At 40.6% G+C, this 27,767-nt stretch overlaps 1 protein-coding gene across 1 annotated transcript in view; it reads right to left on the minus strand.

Moving 5' to 3' along the window:
- NCKAP5 (NCK associated protein 5) overlaps positions 1–27,767 on the minus strand; it is a 471,806-nt gene that overhangs the window by 312,929 nt on the left and 131,110 nt on the right. The window contains 1 exon segment of the mRNA XM_065413737.1: positions 6,113–6,172. Within this exon segment, the coding sequence (XP_065269809.1) occupies positions 6,113–6,172 (60 nt within the window).

Consider the following 27,767-nt stretch of genomic DNA (forward strand, 5'->3'; position numbering starts at 1 on the left):
GGCCCACTGAAGGATAGAATTTAATGAGGTCCAGGTGCATTAAGCTAAACTTCTAAAGAAATTGGTCAGTCATTATCAGTGATAATAACTATCATTAAAGTCACTGAGTTTCTACATGCATGAGGACTATGTAATGTAGCTCTAATGAGGAGGTAGGAAGTAATGTAAATAGACCATCTAACAGAGAAAAAAGAGCAAGATGGATGGATGAGCAGGCTTCATCTTGTTTTTAGGGTGTTTAATGTTCAAAGGGATACATTTAAATATGCAGCTATTCCATGACAAAATACAACATGCTGAAATCTGAAAGAATGTAATATTTAAACAAAAAGTGAATATAACTCAATTTCAAGTCAGGGAACTTCAACGGAAATAGTGAGTCTGCCTCATTATGTGCTACTTTTTAATTAAAGCACAGATAGCTGGGTTACTGGATGCAAGGAAATAAATGTTGCAATTGCAAAAAGATAATTTAGCCTCTTTTAGCTCATATTTTAACACTTCATTTACTGCTAAACAACATCTATTTTTGAATGACCTCAAAGCTTCTGCATCAACAGACTTTCCAGTTGCTCAAGGCTATTGCACAGATTTATCACTTCTTTGATAGAAAAGTGTTTCCAAGCTGGAGGCAGCACATTATGCTGCCATGTGTAAGACCCAAGTTCAAGAGCAAACCCAGGACTCCCACTCCTTGGTAAGGACCAGGCACATTGCAGATGTCACATGCTGGCTATCTGGAAATGCTGACCACGCAGGTTTTAGAAGCATTACCTGCTAGTTGATTAATGGAGCAGCATTAATATCAGCCTTGGTGAAGGCTACATATTCAGTTCTCTAGCTGGAGACAGAGTGCCAGAACAGTGATAACAGCTGGAGAGAGGTACAGGCAGCCAGGAGAGGAAGGAGAAGGAGTAAAAACAGGAGCCTCCATAATGATGGAGTCAGTTTAGTCCACACTGTAATGTCTTGGAGCGATAAGTCTCTCTCTATAGATAGGGAGCAAGAAATGCTGAATTTTAAAAAATATTTACAGGGGACCTTTTCTGGAATTTACTTTAATTTCCAGTTTTATTCCCTGCTACTGTTATTGGTCCTGAATGAACCTAAAAAAACTATACAGCATTATCTGTTTTGTTTTGAATTTTCAAATGAACACCGAGTTTGAACACAGATCTGAGCGAGCGGGGACGCAACCAACCACACCCTCTCCCTGAAATTTGAGGAAGTTCAAACCATGGAGACATCCCACTGATTTCAGTAGGCTTTGGATCATAACCGCTCTCTGTACTTCAGCACTTCTGCCTCCAGATGGAACAGACAAGTTCAGAGTCACATGAAGATGACAAAGATTTCACAAAAAGAGTTAGTCAAACTTTTTCAAACCTGAATAAATAAATAAAAGATTTGGTTTGAGTTTTAGGTAAAGATCCAGTTTGTTTCATATTTTATCCTTGTTCTCTCATCCATGACTCTTGTGTATACACAAAGAACTAATGCAAGGAAGTTGTAACAAGAATGATAAAATACAACTCAGTTTATGATAACAGTCGAATTGTTTTCTGGTAGTTCACCCTTCCCCCCTTTTTTTAAACTTACAGTGTCTACTAGTTTATGCTAAAAATTCATTGTAAAGCAATAATAGCGTGGATCACTTAAAAACTCATTAATATAACTTGTTTTCCCATTATTAGCACCATCTGAGCCTGTTGAAAGTCTTAACCAGGGCTTTAATTTCTCCACAGAGGGCTTTAAATTAATTAGTGGTTTACATGCTAACAAAGAATCTGATACATTCATAAATCAATCTAATGCAGGAGGATTACAGAAGGGTGGAAACCTATTCAGTGGGGACCTTATATTCAGTTAACATGGTGTGTTTCTAACAAAAGGGTGCAGGTGTGAAATAGATGGATACAAGGAAGAAGCCATGATAATCACTTTGCATTACTTAAATCCACAGCAGGAAACATGGTAAATCAGAGCCTAAGGCCCACCCTAAGTGAGACCCATGTAGACATAAAAGACAATATCGTACCACTTTAACTTTCATAAATTGATTGAGTACTAGGATTTATTCTGTGTGGGTTACTGGTCAATGAACTAAAGAAAAGTTGGTTAGAATTATAGTACTTAGATGCAGGAAACTAATAAAAATGACTAGTAAACAAATATATTATAGTGCACATATATACAAACAGACACAAAAGTGTTTGAAGTTTTACTTGTCTTTGAATATGAACATGAGTCAGACTGTGGTGCATTTTGTATAGTTTTAGTACACTCTAGGTTTTCAATTCCAAAACAACTGTTTTACAATTAGAACATTGCTGCAGTGACACACACAGCTGAGAAGGCATTTTCATTGCAAGTTCCTGATTCAGGCACTCAGTGTTCAAGAAATTTAGTCTTGTGCTGAACCCGAAGAGATGTTTTCTTATTTTTGGTGTTTGACGAAAGTTTGGTAAAATATTATTTGGTTATTTTTAAGTTACATGAGTCTGAGGAAACAACTTCTTTGATTATTTCAGATGTTTCCATATACTTGTGTGTTCTGGAATAAACTCTTACTTGGATTATTTTTAAAGCTCCTAAATTTGAAAATAAAAATTCTGCCATCACAGATATTTACACATTTCTCATTGGCTTCAATGAGAGATGCACATATTTGAGGGTATAATGTAGCTTTTAGTCTTTGGTGAAGGAAAATGCCTTTGACATCTTAATTTTTTTTTAACTCAAGACTTTAAATGTGCATGGTTAAGAATTATGTAGTAAGGGCAGTATGTGAAGCCTGGAGATCTAGTCATGGTTTCAATTTCTAGATAAATTTCTAGGGCCTTTTCTAGAGGATCTCTGGACATTCAGACAACTTTCCAGAGCTCTGCCTGGAATTCTCTGCTCTGTGCTGACTGACTGTTTGTTTCAACTCTCTTGCTCCCCATCCCTCAGTCTTTTCACCTTAGCTTCACACGACACCTTCCCCACTTCTCCTTTGCCCAGTCCTCCTCGCTCCCTTCCCTTCCTTTTAGTTTATCCCCTCTTAAGTAAACCCACCCACCTCAAACAAACAACATATGGAATTAATGTTTGCTACCATCAAGTAGTTCACTCTACTTCTGTGTTCCACCCTTTCCCCTACCCTAACCTGCGTCTGTCTTGTCTGTTTAGATTGTAGGCTCTTCTAGGCGGGGACCATCCACTATACTGTTTGTACAGTGCTTAGCACAATGGGACCTCCTTTCTTGGTTGTCCCTGAGACATTATTTTAATAAACATAATTAATAATAAAGTCTCTGTGCAATTTGACAGTTCTACAAATCAAAAATTATTTGTGAAGATGGTCCAGTAAAAAAAACTGTGAACAATAAATAAATCTAAGCAAATCAAACTGTTCACAGATAAATTTAGCCTATTTTTCCATTTCATATGTATCAAAAAATGTATTCCCTACATTCACTGAACTCTAGTTGTGACACACCAGTTTTTATAAAATTCTTGTGTAAAAATGTATTTGTTATATCAGTAAAATGTATTTTTTGGAAGAGATTATTTATCTTGATTTTAATCTTCATTTTAATCCTTTCACCTCAGCATTTCCTGGTATATCTACTGCCAGGAATAAATTGAACACTGAGATAGTGTAACTCTGGGAGCCAAGGACTTACAAAAATGCATTTCCTATGTGGGTCTGATAGCTTGGTATCATATACTGTTTCCTCCTGATCTCTTCTCTCGCAAAAAGATGGGATACCTCACCATGAGTGGCACTCAGCATTCTCTCCTCATAAAGATGCATTTCATTATTGCTTACCACACGTGTTATTTATACAGATGTGTATAACTCATATTTAGAGCAAAGATATCACAGCTTAAATAGGATCTAAAACACATGCTTAATGTTTACTTTTAATTATTGCTCTGTCTGAATAATCCCCACTGCAGCGATTCCTGTAACGGTGGGTGGACAAGATAGCGCAACAGGTCTTTCCTGTCTATAATTCCTTGGGCTGTACATAGGAGACAACAGCTGGTCATAAGTTATGGCTGAAATTAACTAGCATCCCCCTGTGTAGGGAAGCAAATCCAAATAGCATAGATTTTTCTACCTGACGTACGATAAGCATGCTCTGGAATCACATGTACTCAAAAAGTATGTATGTCTAGAAGGTTAATATTACTTATTTAAAGAGCCTAGAATTATCCCACAAGAAGTACTTCACATTTAAGATACTGCATTAGTTCTATGCCTACAAGGAAAACTAGTTTATAAAATTAAAGGAAACATTTCAATCAAGTTAACAGCACTTTGTACTTATGTAAAATTATTTATACTGAAAACTAATACACAGTGGCAAACCTGAGGCCTGATCTTTGCCATCTTTCATGAGGCAAAACTCTCTCTGAAGTCAGTGGGAGCTTTGTCTGAGTTACAGACTCCTAGATTATGATTTAACACTGGAAAATATTTGGTTTCCTCAGCTTGTATATGAGCTCTGCTCCAATACATACAGTAGAGTCATAATTTATAAGGCCAGAAGGGACCATTGTGACCATCTAGTCTGACTGTCTGCATAACACAGGACACTGGAATTCCATGAATTAATTCCTGTTTGGATGTTTTTTTTCTAAACGATATGCTCTAGCCCAATCTTGATCTACGAATTGCCAGTGATGGAGAATCCACCACAACAATTTGGTAAGTTTTTTTTAATGGTTAATTGCAGTGTCAGTTACACTATTAAAAATTTGCTCCTTGTTTCCAGTTAGAATTTGTCTAGCTTCAGCTTCCATTAAAACCATAGCTTCAGAATCAAACTCATCTTTATCTGCATGCTGCCAATTATGCCTTCCAAATCTCTCTCATTTTATTATACCTGTCATTAAATGTGGCTTAGATAGATAGATAGATAGATAGATAGATAGATAGATAGATAGATAGATAGATAGATATTTAAAAGGGAACTGTTGAAATTTTAAGGTTTTCAAGACTTTGCATCACAGGACTAATGGAGTTTTTACATGCCCACATGAACTCCTCATATGGGTCTCTATTTCAGACTCTCTCCACTTAGTTTAACAAACTATAGGCCAAATTCTGTCTTCAGATCCAACTAAATGACTCCATTTTAGTCAATGGCAGCCTCATGCACATGTCCAAGGGAACTGGGTTTTGTTTTAGGCATCCTGAACATGTCTGCTTTATCCCGTGGGTCCCTCAGACTTTTCAGGTGAAGACAGGGATAAATAGAATCCTTCTCAGATAGGAAAGGTTCTCTGGATTTCAAATAAATTAGGCAGTGTCAATAAATGGTTGGGGCAAAATTGATGTTGTTTTAGTATGATAACGTAACGCCGACAGACCCTGGTTGTCGGCAAGTGGGATTGAACCTGGGACCTCTGGAACTTAGTGCATGAGCCTCTACCACATGAGCTAAAAGCCATATGGCTCTTTGTTAAGGCTGTAGAGCAGACTCGTTAATCTCTCTCGCTCTCTAAGTGGTTTCAGTGCCACTAGATGGGACAGAACACCACACCCAGGAGGTGTGTGGGTTACAATAAGGTATGCTATCAATTGACGTTATAGTTAACTAAAACCAGCCATGCCAGTTTTTAACTCACAGTCTTCATCCCACAAGCTTGATACATGGAAAACAGACAACCAATGAAAAGCAAAAAATAAATTAAGAGCTTAAAATTTATAAAGTTATCAAACTGGTCTTCTTTTCTTTCTTTAATCTTCCTTACTTTAATTTTTCCATTTTTCACAGCTTGGGAGGGGCAACTGATGACTAAACAAACCTAATCTCTCAATCTGATATTGCCTGTTTAGGTTCACAGTGATGCTTGCCTAAGTCTCAGTGTGAATTTCCAGCAGAGCCCATCACCAGGGCAAAGGAGACTATTTCTCAGCCTAATACAAGTATTTCCAAGGCAAGGGTGTTTCTGGAATAGCTTTGATTTTTTCCAGAATCATCACGGGCAAAAACATCATTAAGCCTAATGCAAGACTAATATTTCAGTGGCCACCCTCAGGAAGGTGAAATGTGTCTGAGGCCTGAATAGAAAGGGTACAACTGGAATTGCAAAACAGATATTAGCCAACACTTACCATTGTCCCTTCACTCTTACTTCGCGCAACTTCCCGCTGCAGCTGAGCCACAGACAACTTCTCCCTATGGAAAGAGAAGCACATGAAAAGCAGATCATTTTTCACTAGTTGGGAGAATGCTCTGCTCGCATGTCACTGCAGCATTCTTCGACATTGCCGTGGTAACCGTCTTGGCAGAGCTCTCTCTCTGCCATATTTCCTAAAAATGTTTAAAGGCATTGAGCTTTATTGTTGCGTTTCATGACAGCCTGACACCATGTCAGTGAATCAAATCAACCTATGCATCAATTGTCCCATTGAAACAAGTAGCAATGTAGCCAATGATTTTGGCTTTATGGGAAAACTTCACCTAAATTACATTGTTCATCATTTTTCTGTAACCTTGCACATCAACTTTATTCCACTCTATGGCAGCTCTGGTTAGAAATATTTAAAAACATATTTGTTACTATATTTTTACTTAATTAATAAACTAACAACAGAAGAAGCCAAGAACGCATTACCAACCCTATTCATAAACACATTCTGTAGCATTTTGTAATTCAGTATTACTTACAATTTTAGACACCAATCCTGAAACCCCTAGTGATATGAAATCCTCATTTAGATCATTAGTTTGACTTCATGTAAGCCTACTTGTTTTATTAAGGGGGGGCTGTATAAATCAAGCTCTTATTGTGTACAGTAAACAACAGAGAATTTCTCTCAGAGTTATACGCAAGGAATAAAATATATGGTTTTAGTGGATTTGAAGAGAGATTGGGGAGCAGATTGTCAGTTGGTGTACTCTGGTGTAGTGCCACTGACTTCAGTTGGAGCAATGCCAGTTTACACCAGCTGAGGATGTTGTCCTAAAAGATCCTGGAGTGGAGAGACATAGTATGCAGGAGGTACAGAAGAGAAGGCTCTTAACTCCAATAGTATAAAGGGAAACAAAAGACACCAGTGCTAGTTAACTGGAACGGGTACAGAGAAGGGCCACTAGGATGATCCGAGGAATGGAAAACCTTTCCTATGAAAGGAGACTTGAGGAGCTCGGTTTGTTTAGCCTAACCAAAAGAAGGCTGAGGGGGGATATGATTGCTATCTTTAAATATATCAAAGGGATTAACACCAAGGAGGGAGAGGAATTATTTCAGCTCAGTAGTAATGTGGACACGAGAACGAATGGATATAAACTGGCCGTGGGGAAGTTTAGGCTTGAAATTAGAAGAAGGTTTCTAACCGTCAGAGGGGTGAAATTTTGGAACAGCCTTCCGAGGGAAACGGTGGAGGCGAAAGACCTTTCTGACTTCAAGATTAGGCTTGATAAGTTTATGGAGGGAATGGTTTGAAGGGATAACGTGATTTTAGTCAATTAGGCATTAACGTGCCATCGCGGGTAAAATGAGGATCCGGCTGTAGAATCTTGCCTGTATGCTCGGGGTACTGCTGATCGCCATATTTGGGGTCGGGAAGGAATTTTCCTCCAGGGTAGATTGGCAGAGGCCCTGGAGGTTTTTCGCCTTCCTCCGCAGCATAGGGCAGGGCTCGCAGGCTGGAATATTCTGTTGTGGGTGGGTCAGCTTTTGTGGCCTGCATCATGCGGGAGGTCAGACTAGATGACCATATTGGTCCCTTCTGACCTTAAAGTCTATGAGTCTATGAGTCTATGAGTCTAGTTAAGTAGAGTGAGCAGGGAGAGGAATAAAGAGACAGGAAATAACCTTTTTAAATTGTTTTAAGAAAGGCAAGATGGGCATTTTTCAATTCGGTCCATTATTGGGGAATATTAGTGATGCAACCACATTAAAACAAAAAAATGTGTCGAGAGGAGAACACACTATTCTTATAGCCACCCTGAGGGTGAGGATAGTAAAACTTTGGGAGAGGGGAAGAATATGACCCCCTTGCACCTAATGCTTAAACCTATGAGGAACAGAATTTCAAGAAGCCTAGATTGTCATACAAAATTCCATGCAAATGGTGCATTATAATTCTTTGGTGAGTGAACAATAATACACATCATACACCCCATAACAACACTCTCACTTAGAGAGTTCTATTCACTTCATTAATTCACTTCCATTCAGCAAACACGATCTAGACCGGGGTCTCAAACACGCGGCCCGCGGGGTTCTTTTGTGCAGCCCGCCAAGCTCCCCACACCCCCCCCACCTACCCCGTGCCGCCGCGAGCCCCGCACTGCTCCCTGAAGTGGCTGAACTACTGTATGTCCCTGCAGCCCCGGGCAGGGGGGTGGGAGGCGAGTAGAGGGCTCCGTGCTCTTGCAGCTCCCATTGGCCGGGAACTGGGAACCGCGGCCAACGGGAGCTTTGGGGGAGGTACCTGGAGGAGCAGCAAGAGCAGCACCTGGTGCCGTTTCCCCCCTTCCCCCCAAGGGACTCCGGCTGCTTCCTGGAGCGGAGCGGAGCGGGGCCAGGGACAGGGCAGGCAGGCAGGGAGCCTGCCTTGGCTGCGGTGCGCGGCGCTGCCACCCTGGATCTGCTCTAGGTAAGTAGCGCTGGGCCGGAGCCCGTACCCCGCACTCCTTCTGCACCCCAACCCCCTGCCCGGAGTCCCCTGCCACACCCTGCACCCCTCACCCCTCCTGCACCCCAACCCCCTGCCTGGAGCCCCTTGCCACACACTGCACCCCAACCCCCTGCTGCACCCCTCCCGCACCCCAACTCTCTGCCCTGAGCCCCCGCCGCACCCTGCACACCTCCTGCACTCCCTGCCCTGAGCCCCCGCAGCACCCTGCACACCTCCTGCACCCCATACCCCGAGCCCCCGCAGCACCCTGCACACCTCCTGCACCCCATACCCCAATTCCCTGCTGTACCCTGCACACCTCCTGCACCTCAACTCCCTGCCTTAACCCCCCCCACACCCCACACCCCTCCTGCATCCCCTTGAGGCAGGGAGGGGGCAGAGTTGGAGTGAGGACTTCAGGGAAGGGGTTGGAATGGGGGCAGGGGCGGGGCCTCATGGAAGGGGTGGAGTGGGGGCGGGGCCAGGGGCAGCAAGTGGGGGGTGTCAGTGATGCAGCCCTTGGGCCAATGCACTAGTCCTCATGTGGCCCTCGAGGTCATCTGAGTTTGAGACCCCTGATCTAGACCTAAAAATACATACAGTGGTAATCCTGAGGAGGGAGTAGTAATTAATGTAATTCCCTGACCACAGTTTCAGTTCACACTTCAGTCCAAGAACTTTATCTTCAATTAAATAAATGGCACGGACAATAGACACCCCATCCCCATATTAATTCCAAAGCAGATATCACCTGTCCCCCTTTCTTGATCTGCTTACAATACATGAGCAGTTTTTTGCAACTAAAGCCATCATGATGGATAACTAGCTTGCTGAAAGATGCCTCGCTTCCTTTGCTTAAGTAAAAAACATTTATCAATGATTCAACTCCAACACCTCTCCCACCTTTGCACACCTGAAGCACTATGCTGTACAGCAAAATACAAACTGTTTAAAATATGCTTTTTAAATATCACTAAAATAAAAGTTTACTTTTTAAAAATTTAACTAATTAAACCAGTCAAGGGGTGAAAAAGAAGGGGTAAAAACGGCAGCAAGAGTAGGCAAATATGAAACTAATAATGCTCAATTGAAATATGTGTGTGTACACAAATATACACATATATGTGAATACACATGTCCTACGAAACAAAACTTTTTTTTAGAGGTTGAGTTTCAGCATGGGCAAATAAAATCAAGATAAATTTAGAAAAGGGGGAGAGGGAAAGAATTCAGTACCCATGAGCCAATCACAGTAAAGTCCCAATATCCTACTAATTTAAGAAGCAATGGAGGATTCATTAAAACAGTAAGCAGTGCAAGTGCATAGACCAAGGGTCACGGAAGAAGCCGGAAGCAGCCAGATACTCAACTTTCCATAACCCACCAACAACTGGCTACACCGAAAAACATTTTTACAACTAAAAGAACAAAGGCTGAAACTTAGACTGCATCATTTCACCTAGTCAATCACCACCCTAAAAGGGAAGACAAGATTGACCGGTAAAAGCATGAGGGTGAGGGCAGGTGACAAAGGAGATGAGAGAAATCTAAGAGGAAGTATTCTCTATTTCCCTAAACCTGTGGAATCTCTGTCCTTTCAAGGCTCCCACAGAGAGAAGGGAGAGAGAAATGCTCTGTCTAGCCCTGGGGAATTCTTTCCTCAGAAAATAATGCTGACAGTCAGCATCAGCTCCCTGGACAGACTACTCCATGCCATTGAGAAGTGTTGGCCCAGGCACAAATGAGAAGATTGTGTCAGCAAAGTTATTTTAGGAACAATTCTGCCAGGTCCAGGAGATACTTCAGAGTGGCCCACCATAGATGTGTGAGTATCTGCAGGATTCCACAAGGGTTGATGGCACTGGGTTGGATGGCCCCAAACCATACACATATCTTGGGCCAGAAAACTAGCCCCCCTCCCCTCTCAATGATTGGATAATTAGTCAGGAAACTTAAGTTGAAACTGAGTTCTCTGCTTAAATCTGCCCAGACATGGATATTGCCATGGCAAAGCATAACCTGACCTATACATCTTTTAAATCCCTACTATTATATGAAAGTTGCAAATTGTCTGTTCTTATATCCCCGTGTGTTTGTGTGTGTGCGTCTGTAGACAGAAGCCACTTTCATATCATATTGTGTTACGTCCCATCTCAAGTTACTTTGTACTGTTCAAAAATGGGTTATATCTTAAAGGTTAATATGCTGCAAATGCTTTATATTAGTGTAGGCTCACGGAACAATGAGGTCATATTTTCTGTACTGGCATCTGCTGATGCATACTGAAAGTCATATCCGAGAAGTACATTTAAACCAATGTGAAACAGAAGAATGGTCTAAAACAGAGGTGGACAAACTACGGCCCGCGGGCCATATCGGCCCGCAGGACCCTCCTGCCCGGCCCCTGAGCTCCTGGCCCGGGAGGCTATCCCCCGGCCCCTCCCTTGCTGTTCCCCCTCCTCCGCAGCTTCAGTTCACTGCGCTGCAGGCGCAATGCTCTGGGCGGCGGGGCTATGAGCTCCTGGGGCAGCGCAGCTGTAGAGCCAGGGCCTGACCTGGTGCTCTGTGCTGCGCGGTGCGTGGCTGTCTCCAGCCGGGCAGCCGCCACCGGTGCGCCAGGCAACGCAGTAAGGGGGCACGGAGCTGGGGGGTTGGATAGAGGGAAGTTCGGGGTGGTGGTCAGGGGGCAGGAGCGTGGATGGGGTCAGGGCAGTCAGAGGATGGGGAACAGGGGGGTTGAATGGGGGCAGGGGTCCCCGGGGGGCAGTCAGGAAGGAGGGGGTGTTGGATGGGGCGGTGGGGGGCAGTCAGGGGCAGGGGTTCCGGGGGCAGTCAGGGGACAGGGAGAAGGGGTGGTTGGATGGGGCAAGGGTCCGGGGGGTGGGGGCGTGTCAGGGGGTGAGAAGTGGATAGGGGGCGAGGGCCGGGCCATGCCTGGCTATTTGGGGAGGCACAGCCGCCCCTAACCAGCCCTCCATACAATTTCCGAAACCCAATGCGGCCCTCAGGCCAAAAAGTTTGCCCGCCCCTGGGCTAAAAGATAGGATGCTGGACTGGGAGTCAAGAGACCTGCATTTGGTTCCTGGATCAGTCACAGACTTCCTATGTAATGCTGAGCAAGTCTCTTGGTCTACCATGTGCCTCAGTTCGCAGCCTGTAAAATGGGGATGATACCTTCCAGTTTTACACGTATTGTGGATAAAATCCACTAATGCCTGTGAGATGCTCAGATACTACAGTGAGCAGGGCAATATAAGTACTTAGATAAATAGGATTTGTTCAAAGAGAAAGTTAAATTGGGAAGTATACTTCCAAATTGGGCCACTAAGGTAGCTCATTGTGGCTCTCATCTAGCAGACCAATGCCACCACTTTGGGAAGTACAGAATATGAGACAGGAAAAGCTGACCCAGGAAGAAATAAAATAAAAAGGACTAAGCAAGAGAGTACAGATATGAATGGGCCCTTCAACTTGACTGAGGGACTCTTCGTTTTTCATGGGTAAGTTGTTGTGGAGTCAGAGAAGCAAAACACAAAGGGGAATCAGGGCAAATCAAGGTTTGGAGTAGAGCAGATCAGAAAAAACCTCAGCAGAACAGTTTTTCATTGGAAAGTGCAGTTCCATCAAAATTGAAACTCTGAAAAAAATCTGTTTCAAAACATTCTGTTTCTACATTTTCAGATAATGTTTTGACTTTTCCTCCAAAACAACTTTTTGTTTTATCATTTTATTTTGTGTTATAATATAATGTAAATTTTTTAAAGTCAAAATTGAAATGAAATATTTCAAACAATCCCAATAATTTTGTAGGATTTTTTTTTTCAGAAAATTTCAAAATTTTCAGGTTTTATTCTAGATTGGAATAAAAAGTTTCTAAATCTTGAAATCCTGTGTGAAACAGAATTTCCACTCTTTACATAGCACTAATTTTCAAGAACTCTGCAGTAAGATGACTCCTACCAAAGAAGTTACATTTTTACCTCTAGCCTATTGCAATCCAGCTTTTACATAAGCATTTATGATCATAGGCATTTTTGCCATTTTCCTAAACTATTTACCATTCACAAATTTAATCATTGGAACAATTTCCATTCATCATGGTACCTACCTATCAAATAACTTAGGGTATTTCTAATCAAGCATTCATATTTTAGAGTACTTTCATGCAGCTAATATTAGCAAAACCTAAGGCTTGGTCTACACTTACCCCCCAAGTCGAAGTAAGGTACGCAAATTCAGCTACGTGAATAACGTAGCTGAATTCGACATACCTTACTTCGAATTTACCGCGGTCCACACGCGGCAGGCAGGCTCCCCCGTCGACTTCGCGGTACTCCTCTCGCCGAGCTGGAGTACCGCAGTCGACGGGGATCACTTCCTGGTTCGATTTATCGCGTCCACACCAGACGCGATAAATCGAACTCGGAACTTCGATCCGCAGCCGTCGAACTACCGGGTAAGTGTAGACTAGCCCTAAGTAAAGTATATCAAAACAATCTGGATCTTGCATTTAATCTAATCAAGTTTTTGTTTGTTTTATTTGTTTTTGTTTTCCAGCTTGAATATCAGAGCTCTAAACATCTATTGAAAATGCACAGGTAGAACAAATACACTAGTAGCACCTTTCGTGCAAATATGTAGCTTTTAAACACAGCCCTTTTTTTAAGGCATTTTGCATGGATGCTACTGTAACACTGACAGACCCCGGTTGTTGGCGCGAGGGATCCCACCATACGCAAATTACAAAATTGGTTAATCCCGTTTTAAGGATTTAGCTCATCCACTGGAAATAGTCAGTTGCTTTTTTGCATTGCTTCACTGCTTTAATATGCTTTAGTGGAAAAACTAGCATATGCTTTGAGCGGTTTTGACTTTTTAATTGCAAAACAAATGCCTAAGGATATTTCATGAGCAAAGCACATCAGAGCTGTTTATCCGTATTTACAGTCTGCTAGAAAAATCAACATTAAAATACACACAATGAAACAATATGGGGCCCCCCTGTATCTACTTCAGCCGTCTGCAAATGAGAAGGATAGAAATAAATTATTTTCTCTCCCCATTCAATGTTATATCTGAATGCAGAACAAGCTATAAATTCCTGGAGACCTTGAGAACCCAAAAATCCCACCTATGCTTTCACTAATAAAAAGATTTCTCTTTCTGGTACATGAATCTTCTGAGTACTACCAGCAGGTGTCTTGGAGAAATATTAGGAAGAGAGCTTCCTTGAGGGATTTCCTAATGAAACAAAGCCAGGATGGTCACCCTAAGAGTATCTTAGCATGATGCAAGATAAAATATGTGAATATTTGAAAAATTCTGCAATGAAGAACAAAATACTATTTTTTCAATTTAAAACAAAACACAAAAGCAAAAAATAGCTTGTTATGTATGACAAAAAAAGGTTAAGGGTACTGCACAGCCATTTGTTGCATGGGTGTCTAAAACAAAGTTTATCTGGAGTTTTTGAGTTTTTGTTTTGTTTTGTTTTTCAAATTTTTGTTTCTATTTTAAATAGGCCCCCATCCTAGAAATGAAGAAATTGTGTACTTCACTCCAAGCAGATTGTTACCTTCACTTACTAGGACACATTACTGAGGCACAGTAGTCCCCCTGGACCAAATTAGTCCATGGTGTAATTTCATGGCATTCCATCAGGGATTAACTTGACCCATTGGGCATGGTAATACATTGTTTTGCACCACATGTAATCATATACACCAGCAAAATGATTGCAAAGTGCATACAAAGTGCTACCATTCTGAGTTGGTAGCATTTTGCACACAGTTTGAATTATTGTAAATTATTATACAAGCTGCATAGCAAGGGAGAATGAGGTCCATTGTGTTAACTGTGACCAAATAAGACTGTCCATTAAAAGCCACTGTCTGAAGAAGTTAATCATTCACAAGTCTGATTAAGATAGAACCTGTAACAGTTCTCAGCCCAGATTTTTTTTTAAATCAACACAGTGTCAGTTGGATAAGCATTTTTACTATGACTGAGCTGAAGACTATAATAGGTTTTCAGCGGCTTTAGCCTTTCAGATGTTTTGAATGTATAAGAATATTGTAATGAGCCTTCAAAGTTAATTTAATTTTTTTAAATATTTTTTTAAATAGAAATATGCTTAGCTTTGCTGTGAAGTTACACGGTTTTCCTAATTTTTAAATCAAGTATATTTTATCCCTATAGTTACTACAGCAGACCTGAACCAGACAAAAAAGAAATTCAGCAAAGGCTGGACAAAATATTAAAATAAATTCATTTCAGATGTACTTGTTGCCACTTTTAGAAAAAACATCAAATGATAAGAGGTTTACTAAATGCCGTTAGAAAACATATTTTGTGCTTTTGAACTTGATTTGCATTGTAAGTGGCATATGTTGTAGAAGGTGGGTCACAGGCCGTCAATACAACAGAGGACAGTGTTCCCAAAATGCCTAGCCAGAGACCTTTCATGGAGGTAACTGGGGGAGCCAGACAAAGATCTGATCATACCCTTGGCAGACAGGACCAAACATACACATGCAATTGCTTTGTGTGAATACAATGAGAGGAAAATACATTTAAAATTCTTCCCACCACTAATATCTCTCACAATAGCTTACCTTTCTGTGTAATGATGGGATTGGACAAGTAAGGCATATGTGGCCCACAAAGGAAAAAGTTTATTATGTTCTAAATAATCCTGCCTAAATTCTAATGTCTCCCTAACTACTACTTCTCCTTCAAGCCATCTTCCTTATGAGTTAGACCCAAAAGAAACTATGCCATGTTACCAGTCGCAGCTAACTGACAGAGCTCAGATTTTCAATACCAAACACTAACTTTTCAAAATTCAGAGAGTCAAAAATAACTGGATTCATTTTTTTTTTATAAATAACACCACAACTTTGAACAAAAATGTTAGTGTGTGTCATGGTTAGTGAGCCACTACGAGACGTTCCAGACACACAAAGAAGATGCTACACTCGTTGTGTAAATTATTCACTTAAAAATCCAAGTATATATTTTCTAATCCTATGTCCTAATCTAAACAGTCATAGCTCCAAACTCTCTCTATAATGGGCCAAACCCTAACACAAACTGAACTTCCCAAACTTTATGTTAAGATTCTGATCCATATTTTGAAATCTCAAATTCTGGAGCTTTTAGATAAAGAATTTTGGTTCAGCCTCCTACATAGGTAAAATGATATTATATCTTTCCAGCGTAGCAGTTCAGGCTAGGGTTGCCAACCCTCCTGGATTGTCCTGGAGTCTCCAGGAATTAAAGATTAATCTTTAATTAAAGATTGTGTCATGTGATGAAACTCCAGGAATACGTTCAATCAAAATTGGCAAAATTGTCTCAAATGGAATCTCATCCTAATTTTCAAAGAAGGTTTGGGCATGCACAATTAGATTAGGACACAGTTTCTGTGCTAAGAAATAATTTTATTTTTTTTAAAGTTTTCTAATAAAAAAGTACTTTGGCATCAATCAAAAGTCAAGGAGATTTGAAATTTTCTGGGTACTGCACCTAAAACCTGATGTAATGCTTCACTGAATCCAGTTGCCCAGGTTCCATAGAGAACACAATATCCAAATAAAAACCTGACAAAGCCCTTTTTTCCAGTCTTAATCACACACCAGTACAGCCACCATGTGTGTGCAGAACGTGTCTCTTGCATTCTTAACACTTAAGCAGCTTCCAGAGTTTCCCTTTCATACTGTAAATGATCATTTTCTGATACAGCTGTACCTCATCTTTATTTAATTCCTCTTTGGGTCTGTGCTCATGTTATCCAGACACTAGTTTTTCTATATACCAATCTTAGCCTGAGAACAACAAAAAAGAGAGAGACTTTTTTCGTTTACGTTTCACACTTAGCTTTGTAACTTTCACACTGTGTTGAAGTTGCACAGTTCTGCACAAAAGAAGCATTATTTAAAAGTCTAGTATTTTCCTTCATGTAGTGAACCATTTGTAACCCTGAGCGCTTGTCTTCCTGTAAAAATACAAGAGATGACTTGGGAGATTGAAAACCATGCTTTGTAAAAAATTATTTCAAATAGTTACACCATACCACACTAGCCAAATTGTATGTTAGCAAGCACTGTTTTATTATCATATGGGTATATCAATCCATACAAATGCAAATTCCTTTGCCACAGGAAAATAAAAACATCTTGACAGAAACATTACACAGTAGAAAGACAGGAAGTGAAGAGTACCCAATTGAAAAGGCAGTAAACATTTAAGCAGGCAGGATATGAAATCTGAATTTTGAAAGCACACATGTCATTAACTCTTTCAAAACACTTACCAAAAAAGCTGTGGGATGTTAAATAATCATTAGTAGCCAGGACCTTGTTCTTCTAATGATCCAGAAAATCATAGTCTCTAAAATCCACTAAACCAATGCTCCAGCATGGTGCCAATTCTGACTTATGGTGAAGCGTACTATGCGCAGAACTACAAACAAACACCCTTGTTTTCCATGGAAGTTTCCCATCCAAATACTAACCAGGCTTGACCCCATTTAGTTTATGTGATCTGACAAGAGCACAGGTCCAAGGTGATCTGGCTGTAGTGAATTAATTTAACTCAGTTTTAACTGGTGGTGTGATCACTGTGGTTAGCAGTGCTAAATACTTACTTTCTACTGTAGGAAATTATGTATACTGGATTTGATACTATCAAAATGGCAGTTCCAAATTTAACTCTTGAATTGTTATTTTGGAATCATGACCATTTTAATTGGATCTGGCAATGGAGAAATTTTACTTGCATGGAAAAACTAAATGGAAATATAAATATGATGGCAAGACACAGTAGAAGAAGCTTTATTTAAAGGAATACTTTAATTTACATTGTCTGCAGTCATTTTTGGTGTATTAACCCTGTTAAAACACCATCAGAATAATTCCTATATAGAAAATGGCACCAATAATGCATAGTTTTCTACTTATTTGTAATTGTGAATATTTGTTTATATTATAATTTAATTGAATTTACATAACAGAAGTAAGTATGACTGAGATCAGGGCCCTATTGTGTTAGGCACTCCCCAGACACACCAAAAGTGCCCTGAAGAGTTCACAATCTAAACAGACAAGACAAACAAAAGGGTTGGAGAAAGGATGGATATCAGCAGTCCCTACTGACTCTCTACCTAGCAATCAGTTGGCAATTTCCCACAGACATCAAATATGAAAGTCCTTAGGAAAAATTTGAAACAGGACAGGGTAACTGCTCTATAGAATAGTTCAGACAAGATACAGAAGGAATGGTGGAGGGGGGAAAGGGGAGAAAGCTTCAAAGGTCATTGTGAATGACAAATGAGTGTTTGAGGCAAGCAACATTGGTGTAGTGGAGGAGACAGGGAACACCCCCAAAAAGATCCAGGAACAGATATGTATGGTGAGGCAGAATCATGAAGGGTCTCAAAGGTGAGGACAAAAAGGTTGAATCTGATGCAGAGAAGGAGGAAGAGCCCGTAAAAAGATTGAAAGAGAAAGGGTGGCATGGTAAGGACTATAGAACAGATTATTAGAAGATAATTTTTATGAGAGACAATTATTCACCTGAGCTGCTGTCATGGTAGCTGAGACCAGCTGGGGGAATTCAGCTAAAAGCCCCTTGATTTAAATATCTGGGAGCTGGTAGCAGTGTATTTTGAGATGTGGTCTCTTGACTCAAATTCACTATCTCTATGAGTCCAACAGGGTCTGTACAGGTCCTCTGAGCAATTCTCAATGCAGGATTCAGACCTTAATGACCTGCTGTTGTTTTAGTTTACACACAACTTTTACATCTTTTGTCATTTAGGAAAAACACTGCTTTAAACTTGGGTTGATTCCACAGCACTAAGAAAAACAGCATCTTTATGCTCATGCCAAAAAATTTATCCCAAATCATAACCTACTGAAAGTTAATCACAAAGTTTACAATTTTGAGCTCTGATTTTATCACATGCTTTCAGGAGAGCTAGGTCAAGAGTCAGTGCTTTTTAAACTGTTGACCTTTAAACAATTTTCATCAGCAATAGCCAATAGTCAGCAGGATACCAAAAAGGATGGCATACACAGCCTGCTGCTCTCATGAAGTGTACTTGTACTTTTTATTCCACTGATTAAGTAGAGATAAAGGGACTAGCAAGCAGCATGCTGTAAAAGCATCATGTTCCAGAATACATAAAATTATTGACGAGGCTGCTTTTTTCAAGAAAGTTAGTGACGTTGTGCCATCAACTTTTCACAGCTAGTGCTGTCTCTCTATCAGGAAAGAAGATACTGACTCTTCATCACCAAGCTTGCCTTCAATTGTAACATAAGGAAAATCTTGTATGGCATAATGCTGAATCATCAGGATAATTCTGAATTATATTGAGCAAGGATTTACAAACCTGTGACAACTTCTCTATTATGGCCACTAATCAAGAGCAATGGTCTTCAGTTGCCAGTGAACCAAATATGACAGGGGGAAAAAGAATTTGGAATAGTAACAAGTAGGCTCTGACCAGCTAACTTAACAAAATGACTGTTTTGGTACAGGTATTAACACTTTTATTAGAACTAATAGATCTAGCAGATCAGGTAGGGTGAAAAGTTAAGTCAAGTGGGAGCAGTATAAGGTCATATAATTACAGTGATTATTTTTTCTACAGTTGAAAAATCAGGAAAACTCTAAGACTAGAAAAAAGTTTAGTTCATGATCATGAAAAGTTTGGTTAATACAATGCAAAGTGTTCTTACTATATTAGTCTAAGACAAGACTCAAACCAAAAACCAGCGTAACAAACAATAAGGTTTGACATCTATGGAGTGAATGGATGTCTGTCTAAAATCAAAGTTTTAAACCCCTTTACTCAGCATGATCTACTTTCATTTTGCTCAATATGCAAATGTATTTTTAGCATTCAACATAAGTAAATACTGAAGTTAAGATTGAGATGCAGTTTCCATTCTACTTTCCCCCTCTATTAACTATGGTTTGTAACCTGTCCTTTAAATCAGCTTCTGTGCCCAATGACTGAAAGATAGCTAATGTAACGCCAATATTTAAAAAGGGCTCTACAAGTGATCCTGGCAATTACAAACCGGTAAGTCTAACGTCAGTACCGGGCAAATTAGTTGAAACAAAAGTAAAGAATAAAATTGTCAGACACATAGAAGAACATAAATTGTTGGGCAAAAGTCTACATGGTTTCTGTAAAGGGAAATCATGTCTTACTAATCTATTAGAGTTCTTTGAAGGGGTCAACAAGCATGTGGACAAGGGGGATCTAGTGGACATAGTGTACTTAGATTTCCAGAAAGCCTTTGACAAGGTCCCTCACCAAATTAAGTAAATTAAGCTGTCATGGGATAAGAGGGAAGATCCTTTCATGGATTGAGAACTGGTTAAAAGACAGGGAACAAAGGGTAGGAATAAATGGTAAATTTTCAGAATGGAGAGGGGTAACTAGTGGTATTCCCCAAGGGTCAGTCCTAGGACCAATCCTATTCAACTTATTCATAAATGATCTGGAGAAAGGGGTAAACAGTGAGGTGGCAAAGTTTGCAGATGATACTAAACTGCTCAAGATAGTTAAGACCAAAGCAGACTGTGAAGAACTTCAAAAAGATCTCACAAAACTAAGTGATTGGGCAGCAAAATGGCAAATGAAATTTAATGTGGATAAATGTAAAGTAATGCACATTGGAAAAAAACAACCCCAACTATACATACAATATGATGGGGGCTAATTTAGCTACAACTAATCAGGAAAGAGATCTTGGAGTCATCATGGATAGTTCTCTGAAGACGTCCACACAGTGTGCAGCAGCAGTCAAAAAAGCAAACACGATGTTAGGAATCATTCAAAAAGGGATAGAGAATAAGACGGAAAATATCTTATTGCCCTTATATAAATCCATGGTATGCCCACATTTTGAATACTGCGTACAGATGTGGTTTCCTCGTCTCAAAAAAGATATACTGGCATTAGAAAAGTTTCAGAGAAATGCAACTAAAATCATTAGGAGTTTGGAACGGGTCCCATTCGAGGAGAGATTAAAGAGGCTAGGACTTTTCAGCTTGGAAAAGAGGAGACTAAAGGGGGATATGATAGAGGTATATAAAATCATGAGTGGTGTAGAGAAAGTGAATAAGGAAAAGTTATTTACTTGTTCCCATAATATAAGAACTAGGGGCCACCAAATGAAATTAATGGGCAGCAGGTTTAAAACAAATAAAAGGAAGTTCTTCTTCACACAGCGCACAGTCAACCTGTGGAACTCCTTGCCTGAGGAGGTTGTGAAGGTTAGGGCTATAACAGCATTTAAAAGAGAACTAGATAAATTCATGGAGGTTAAGGCCATTAATAGCTATTAGCCAGGATGGGTAACGAATGGTGTCCTTAGTCTCTGTTTGTCAGAGGGTGGAGATGGATGGCAGGAGAGAGATCACTTGATCATTACCTATTAGGTTCACTCCCTCTGGGACACCTGGCATTGGTCACTGTCAGTAGACAGGATACTGGGCTGGATGGACCTTTGGTCTGATCCAGTATGGCCATTCTTATGTTCTCTCCTCCATGCTATTTTCAGTTGCTCATAATTCTCTCAAATACATGCCTTTGGTGCTTATTTTTGGATCAAAATTAATACATGGGGGATGGGGGAAAGATAAGAGAAATTGTTCAGCAAAGGCAAAATCAAATGAGCAGTTTTTTGAGTTATAAAAGTGTTAGAAACATAAACCACACCCATTCTCATCTTCCCCTTCCTGGTTCTCCATGTGCATGCGTACACACACCCACACCCCATCTATATATTCTACATAAGTGTTTGTGCCTACACAACAAACAGCAAACCTAGACATTTCCAGCTTGGCTGGTATGATAGTTGTAATCGAGGAAGGATAAACAATCAAGTCTAAAGAAAACTGTATCAGTATTTTTAAAGCTTTGAGTGCCAAATCTTGATCCCACTTAAGTCACTTAAGGTGTTTTGCTATTGACTTCAAAACCAGAATATGCCATGTCAATTTTTAGGTCCCTGTTCTCTCACATGCAATTTACAACATAAGTGCCAGTGTTTTTTATTGTAGGTCCTGATTGATGAAAGTACATGTGTCTAACTTTTAACATGAGTACTCTCATGGACTTCAATGGACAACTCATGTGCTTAAAGTTAAGCATGTCTTGAGTACCTTCCTGAATCAGGGCATTGGAGTAGTTTAGAATATTGATTAAGGTCACCTTGGTTAAAGCTGTGTTGCTGAAGTGACATATGAGCACTATGGTAGCTCTAAAAACTTTACCAATACTGAATCATTTCTAAAGTACATTATGTGGCACCGCAGCATCTATAAGGAGGCTTAGTTTAAAAAATAAACACAACAAAGCACCACTCCTCACAGGGAAATCACATCCAAGTACTCACATTAATACAACGTCAAGTGTGAGAATTCAAGTACTTAAATGTCAGGAAATATCAAGTGTTCTACAGTAGTACCAAACTCTGACAAATCGTGACTACAGATGAAATGTTACGAACATTAAGTAAGCTCTACATTTAATGAGGACTCAATATGGTTGAGTTAACATTTTAGTAGAAACCTTGGGCCAAATTCTTAGCTAATGTACACCCTGCTTAGCCCCCACAGTACTGAAGCACAACGAGTATAAATCAGAATGGAATTTAGGCCATGGGTTTTACTGCAATATTAAGACATCTATATTGCACATATGTTGTATTTTCAGTTCCTGTGCCCTTGTTAAATGTAAACCTTAATACTTCTGTTGTGCAATGTATACCATAAAATATACAGGAAGAGCAATTTGGCATTGCAGCAGGAACTTTCAGAATTCCTGACTTAGGTGATTGATTTATCATTCTTGATGATACTTTAACATTAATATTTGCATTTAATATTGTATAATATCTGCCAATAAGTTGCAATCCAAAAAGCATCTGGGAGGAATTTATATGATGAGGCAAGCTGCCAATGTTCAAAGACTCTATTATCATCATCATCATCACCACCACCATCATCATGGGAAACCTCAATGTTAAAATGGACAAGAAAAAAGAATTGAAGGACTAAGAGAAGTCATTTTGGAATACTAATTAAGAACAGGAAGTTTTAGATAACAATGAGGCAGGAGGTCCATGTAAATCCAGTACCTTCTCTTAGTGAATGGTTGTTCACTCTTCCTTTTGTCACTTATTGGATACTAACTCAAAATGTTCGACAACATCTGGCTTCATTAGGACTTTGAGTTTTCTTATATTACACTAAGGTCCTCAATGAGGGCCAGATCCTATGAATGGATCCACCTGACCACACCCCTGCACCTGTGAGAGGCCTCATTGACTTCAATGGTCTCTGAATAGGCACAGATCTATTTGCAGGATCTTGCCAGTAAGATCCGAACCTGCAAACACACACACACCCCTCAGTGAAACTACTCATTGTACTTTAAAATTAATCAGATTCATAAACCTTTACAAGATTGGGACCATCACCCATAATGCTGCAAGGAGCTGAGCACCCTCAAGATCCATTAAAGTCAATAGGAGTTAAAAGTTCACAACACCTTGCAGTATAAGCCCCTTAATTTAAAAAACAAAACAAATCCTAGGTTCTCTAAACTTTTTGACCAACAAAAGGCCCAGAGCCCATGTATCAATCTCATGACCTTCCCCGTGTTCTGTAGCTTCCCCATTGAGTGCCAATATAAAATTTGCTTTCCAGACCATTACCTTTCTCGTCCAGTCCCCAGAAACCCATCTGCTCTTTCAGCAGCAGTTCATGGTCCAACAACTTGATCTCTTTTATGAAATATCATTTGGGCTGTTAAAGTCCCTATTTAGTTTTTACACAGAAAGCAGGTTAAAAGTGGAGGAAAGGGACACAAACAGCTGCTAAAGGGGCAATGTGGCCCTTACAGGGAGGGGATATTTTAAGTTGTCACTTTTTATCTCCAACCCTCATTCCTCAGCATACGCAATTGCATCTCATTGCTGCACATCAACCATTTTGCCACTCTCACTCACTGAGTGTAATGGGGATACGGATGAGGTCCCAGCTATGCACCAGAGGGAGTTGATACATGATTGTGACATTGCTAAAGCCCTCATGTCAGTTTTAGGCACACAGAGTAAGGTTCTGATCTCACCTACTCCTGTCCAAATCCAAAGTAACTCAAGTGAAGTGAATAGAGCTACTCTGGATTGATAATCACCATAAAAAATCAAAATCTCTTCTTTTTTGATTAACTTTTTATACTCAGTTCTTAGGAACTTTCCTTCTAGTTACTGTTTGCTACTGTAATTTGCAGTGGAAGTGTTTATATTTTTCATATGGTGTTATTTCAGCATGTTGTCACATTCAGCAATTCTACTTTACTCTATACTTAGCACAAGAGGCCATATTTGCAGGCTGAGTATTACTATCATTACATGGGCGATTGTAGATGTTTCTCCTTGGTCTGATAGAGATTGCTCTTAACAGTCTCTTTCATCTAACGAATGTAATTCAGCTTCTGACCTCTTTTATCTGGTGTGTGTGTTTATTTCTAAGCTTGACTGAGCAGTTCTCCATATAAAATGGATTCAACTTCTTTAATGATGTGCCTATCTCTGATTATCTGTTTCTTTTGTGAAGCTTTAGAGTATCACATCTGTGTTGTGTACAGGTTTATCCTAACTTTTTTTCCCCCTACTGATTCCTATTTCCTATTTCTTCCCTTAGATTTAAAGATGAGAAAAGTTTGAAAGTCAAAAGATCACAGAAAACACATGAGGGCTTTTGAAGATTCTGATCAAGATAGTACAAGCTGTAAATCTGGGATAGTTCAGCCATTAGCCAGAAACAGTGAATTCTTTTTCTTCCCAGTCTAGTCACTGGAAGACAATTTTGAGACAAGCTGTGAAGAAATGTTGAGAATTTCTCTTTGCAAAAAACAGCTGAAGTTGAAAGTTCAGTTAATAAATCCCTTGACTAACGATAGTTTATATGTATTTTCTCTGGAGATTTGTCACATGGACAAGAAGTTTTATGGAAACTCTTTTGCATTTCCCTAAAGGATTATTAATGAGATTTCAGTGCTCATGAAAGATTCAAGATTGACAGCACTGGAATCTCCAGTCCTCTATTTATATAATGTGCCACATGGTTAGCAGCCGTGTAACTTTCCCAACTAGTGTGTTTCAATCCAAGGTCAAAAGACAATACAGACTCGCCCAACATCCTACTCTCTACTGAGGCTGCCTGCACGGGTGCTAATTAAAATTTGTAATATTGTCCACTACAAAATAGAATCAGACCACTAATTTCAGAGATCTGTGGGCTATGACTTTGTCACAGTTGAAATCAGTCAGATATAAACTACCGTGAAAGGCAATGACAGGCTGCCTGTAGCATTCATTCTCTCTTATGGTAACCTCTGATCAATATCTGATCTTTTGCTTAGTTATAATCCATTTTTTAAGATCAGTCAGTTCTTTAGCTCCTCAGTTAAAATTCAGCTTTGATGCTGATCAGTGTGTAATTCCATATGTTTCCAATATGTCATCAGGTTTTAAAACTTTTGTTCTCCTCATAATATTTGCAGAGAGTCATTGAGATTAAAGATCATCTGAAGCTACCAAAAATGTTGGTTGCTAAACCCATTTGTGTATTTCCAGGATATATAGGGGAAGGCAAAATGGGAGGTCAAGACAGCAAAATTTGGAGGTCTTTTTGGAAAGGCCTTAAATCCACTCCCATATTTCTAAGGGAATGGAGTGGCAAAATTTTTAGGCCTCTTTGGAAAGAAGACCCCAAATTTCTAGAAGGGTAGGGTAAGAAAGGAAAGTAGGGTTTAAAAAGCAGAATAAATTAGGTGCTTTCGAGGGAGAGCTCAATCTCAGCCAAACTGTTATATCCTGCCTTCATGGACCAAGGGCTCTTTGCATCTTATTTTGCTTCTATTTTGAGTTTACAAAAGGTATATTCATCTCCCTGTTTGTTTTCTGTTTCTAATACCCCAGAAACCAACTAGTGTTTTCAGGACTGGACATACTACTGCAGATTTTTGCCAACTCTATATACTACATCTGCTGTGTTGTTAGTGTCTAAAGAAAATAGCTGCTCATTTCATTACCAATTGACCTTTTCATTTCCTTAAACTCCTATTTTCCTTGAGAGTATCCTGGATCATGACAACATGTTTTTGATACTCTTTGCAATCTTTATTTTCAGCATCTCACACAATGGTTTTCATTCACCTATAAAGTGTCCAACATCAAGACCTTTCTCTTTCTTATCGAGTCTTGTTGCCAAACATCACGCCTTTCTCCTTCTGAAGTTTCAGATATTGTGTGCTTTGTTGCCTTCTGGCTGTCATTCATGTCTTGTTCTAATTCAGGGGTTCTAAAACTGGGGGTTGGGACCCCTCAGGGGGTCACGAGGTTATTACACAGGGGGTCGTGAGCTGTCAACCTCCACCCCAAATCCCGCTTTGCCTCCAGCATTTATAAAGGTGTTAAATATATAAAAAGGTGTTTTTAATTTATAAGGGGGGGTCGCACTCAAAGGCTTGCTATGTGAAAGGGGTCACCAGTAAAAAAGTTTGAGAGCCACTGTTCTAATTGAACACTACAATGCCTTCAAAAATATTCATTTTTTTTTCTTTGTAGAGGTGGACAGGGGACAGAGTGAATAGATGGTTTCACTCTTCGTTCACTCTCTTGACTTCCGTGTCCATTTTCTAAACTATTTTTTCTTGTACAAAGTTTTCATGCCTTATACACTATGCTAGCAATCAGTGAAGAGAAAGGATATAGAAGAGAAATGAAAAGTGTTGAGAGATATTTAGCTGCTTATAGCTGAGTGACATCTAGCAACACACACGCACTAATATTAAAGGCTGGTGTTGCTAGAAGATGAAAACTTGTTCAATGGCAAGAAAGAAAATGTGCAAACTAAGAAATATCCAGTGCAAAGAAACCCAAGGACCAAACCTAGCCATTGTTGAACAAACTACTTCTACCATAGGCGCAGATTCTGTGGGTGCTCAGGGGAACACCCATGGAAAAAAAATAGTTTTGGATGCACCTACCAGCCACCTGCCAATCAGCGGTTCGGCGACGGCAGGAGGTGCTGGGGGAGAGGGAGCAGAGCAGCAGCGGGAACAGGTGGAGCAAGGATGGGGCCTTGTCAGAAGGGACGGAGTGGGGGCGCGGCCTCAGGGTGCAGTGGGAGAGGAGCAGCCACCCGGAACAATGAAGGTCGGCGCCTGTGACTTCTACTGTGACTCCCACGAGAAATGAGACATCCAAAACATTTTTATTTAAGAAATGTATTTATTTTAGATGCACTTTTAATAAAATTTATAAATATGAAAATAACATTCAACCATGCTGTGTGCATACTATTGCTGAGCACGGGCCTGATCTTAAAGCCCATTGAAGTCAATGGGAGTCTTTCCAATTGGATTTGGACTAGGCTTTAGGAGTGTTATCTTATTGTAGGGTTGCCAACTTTCTAATTGCAGAAAACCGAACACCCTTGCCCCGCCCTCTTTCCCACCCCTTCCCCGAGGTCATGCCCCTGCCCCGCCCCTTCTCTGAGGCCCCATTCCCCACTCCCTTCATCCTCCCTCCCTCCGTCACTCACCGTCCCCCACCCTCACTCCCTCATTTTCACTGGGCTGGGGCAGGGAGTTGGGGTGCGGGAGAGAGTGAGAGCTCTGGCTGGGGTTGCAGGCTCTGGGGTGGGGCCAGGGATGAGGGGTTTGAAGTGCAGGAGAGGGTTCTGGCTTGGGGGGTGGGGAAGAGGGATCTGGACTGTGGGAGGGGGCTCCAGGCTGGGGCAGGGGCTTGGGGTGCAGGAGGGGTATGAGCTCTGGTCTGGGGGTGAAGGCTCTGGGGTGGGATCGGAAATGAGGGGTTCAGAGTGCGGGAGTGGGCTCAAAGCTAGGGCAGGGGGTTGGGGTGCAGGAGGGCGTGCAGACTCTGGGAAGGAATTTGAGTGCAGGAGAGGGATCTGAGCTCGGGTAGGGGGTTGGGCGTGGGAAGGGGTTCAGGGTGTGGGCTCCGGGTGGCGCCAACCTCAGGTGGCTCCCAGGAAGCGGCAACATGTCCCTCCAGCTCCTAGGTGGAGGGGTGGCCAGGGGGCT

This window comes from Emys orbicularis, chromosome 11 (assembly GCF_028017835.1).
Source record: "Emys orbicularis isolate rEmyOrb1 chromosome 11, rEmyOrb1.hap1, whole genome shotgun sequence".
NCBI lineage: Eukaryota > Metazoa > Chordata > Testudines > Emydidae > Emys > Emys orbicularis.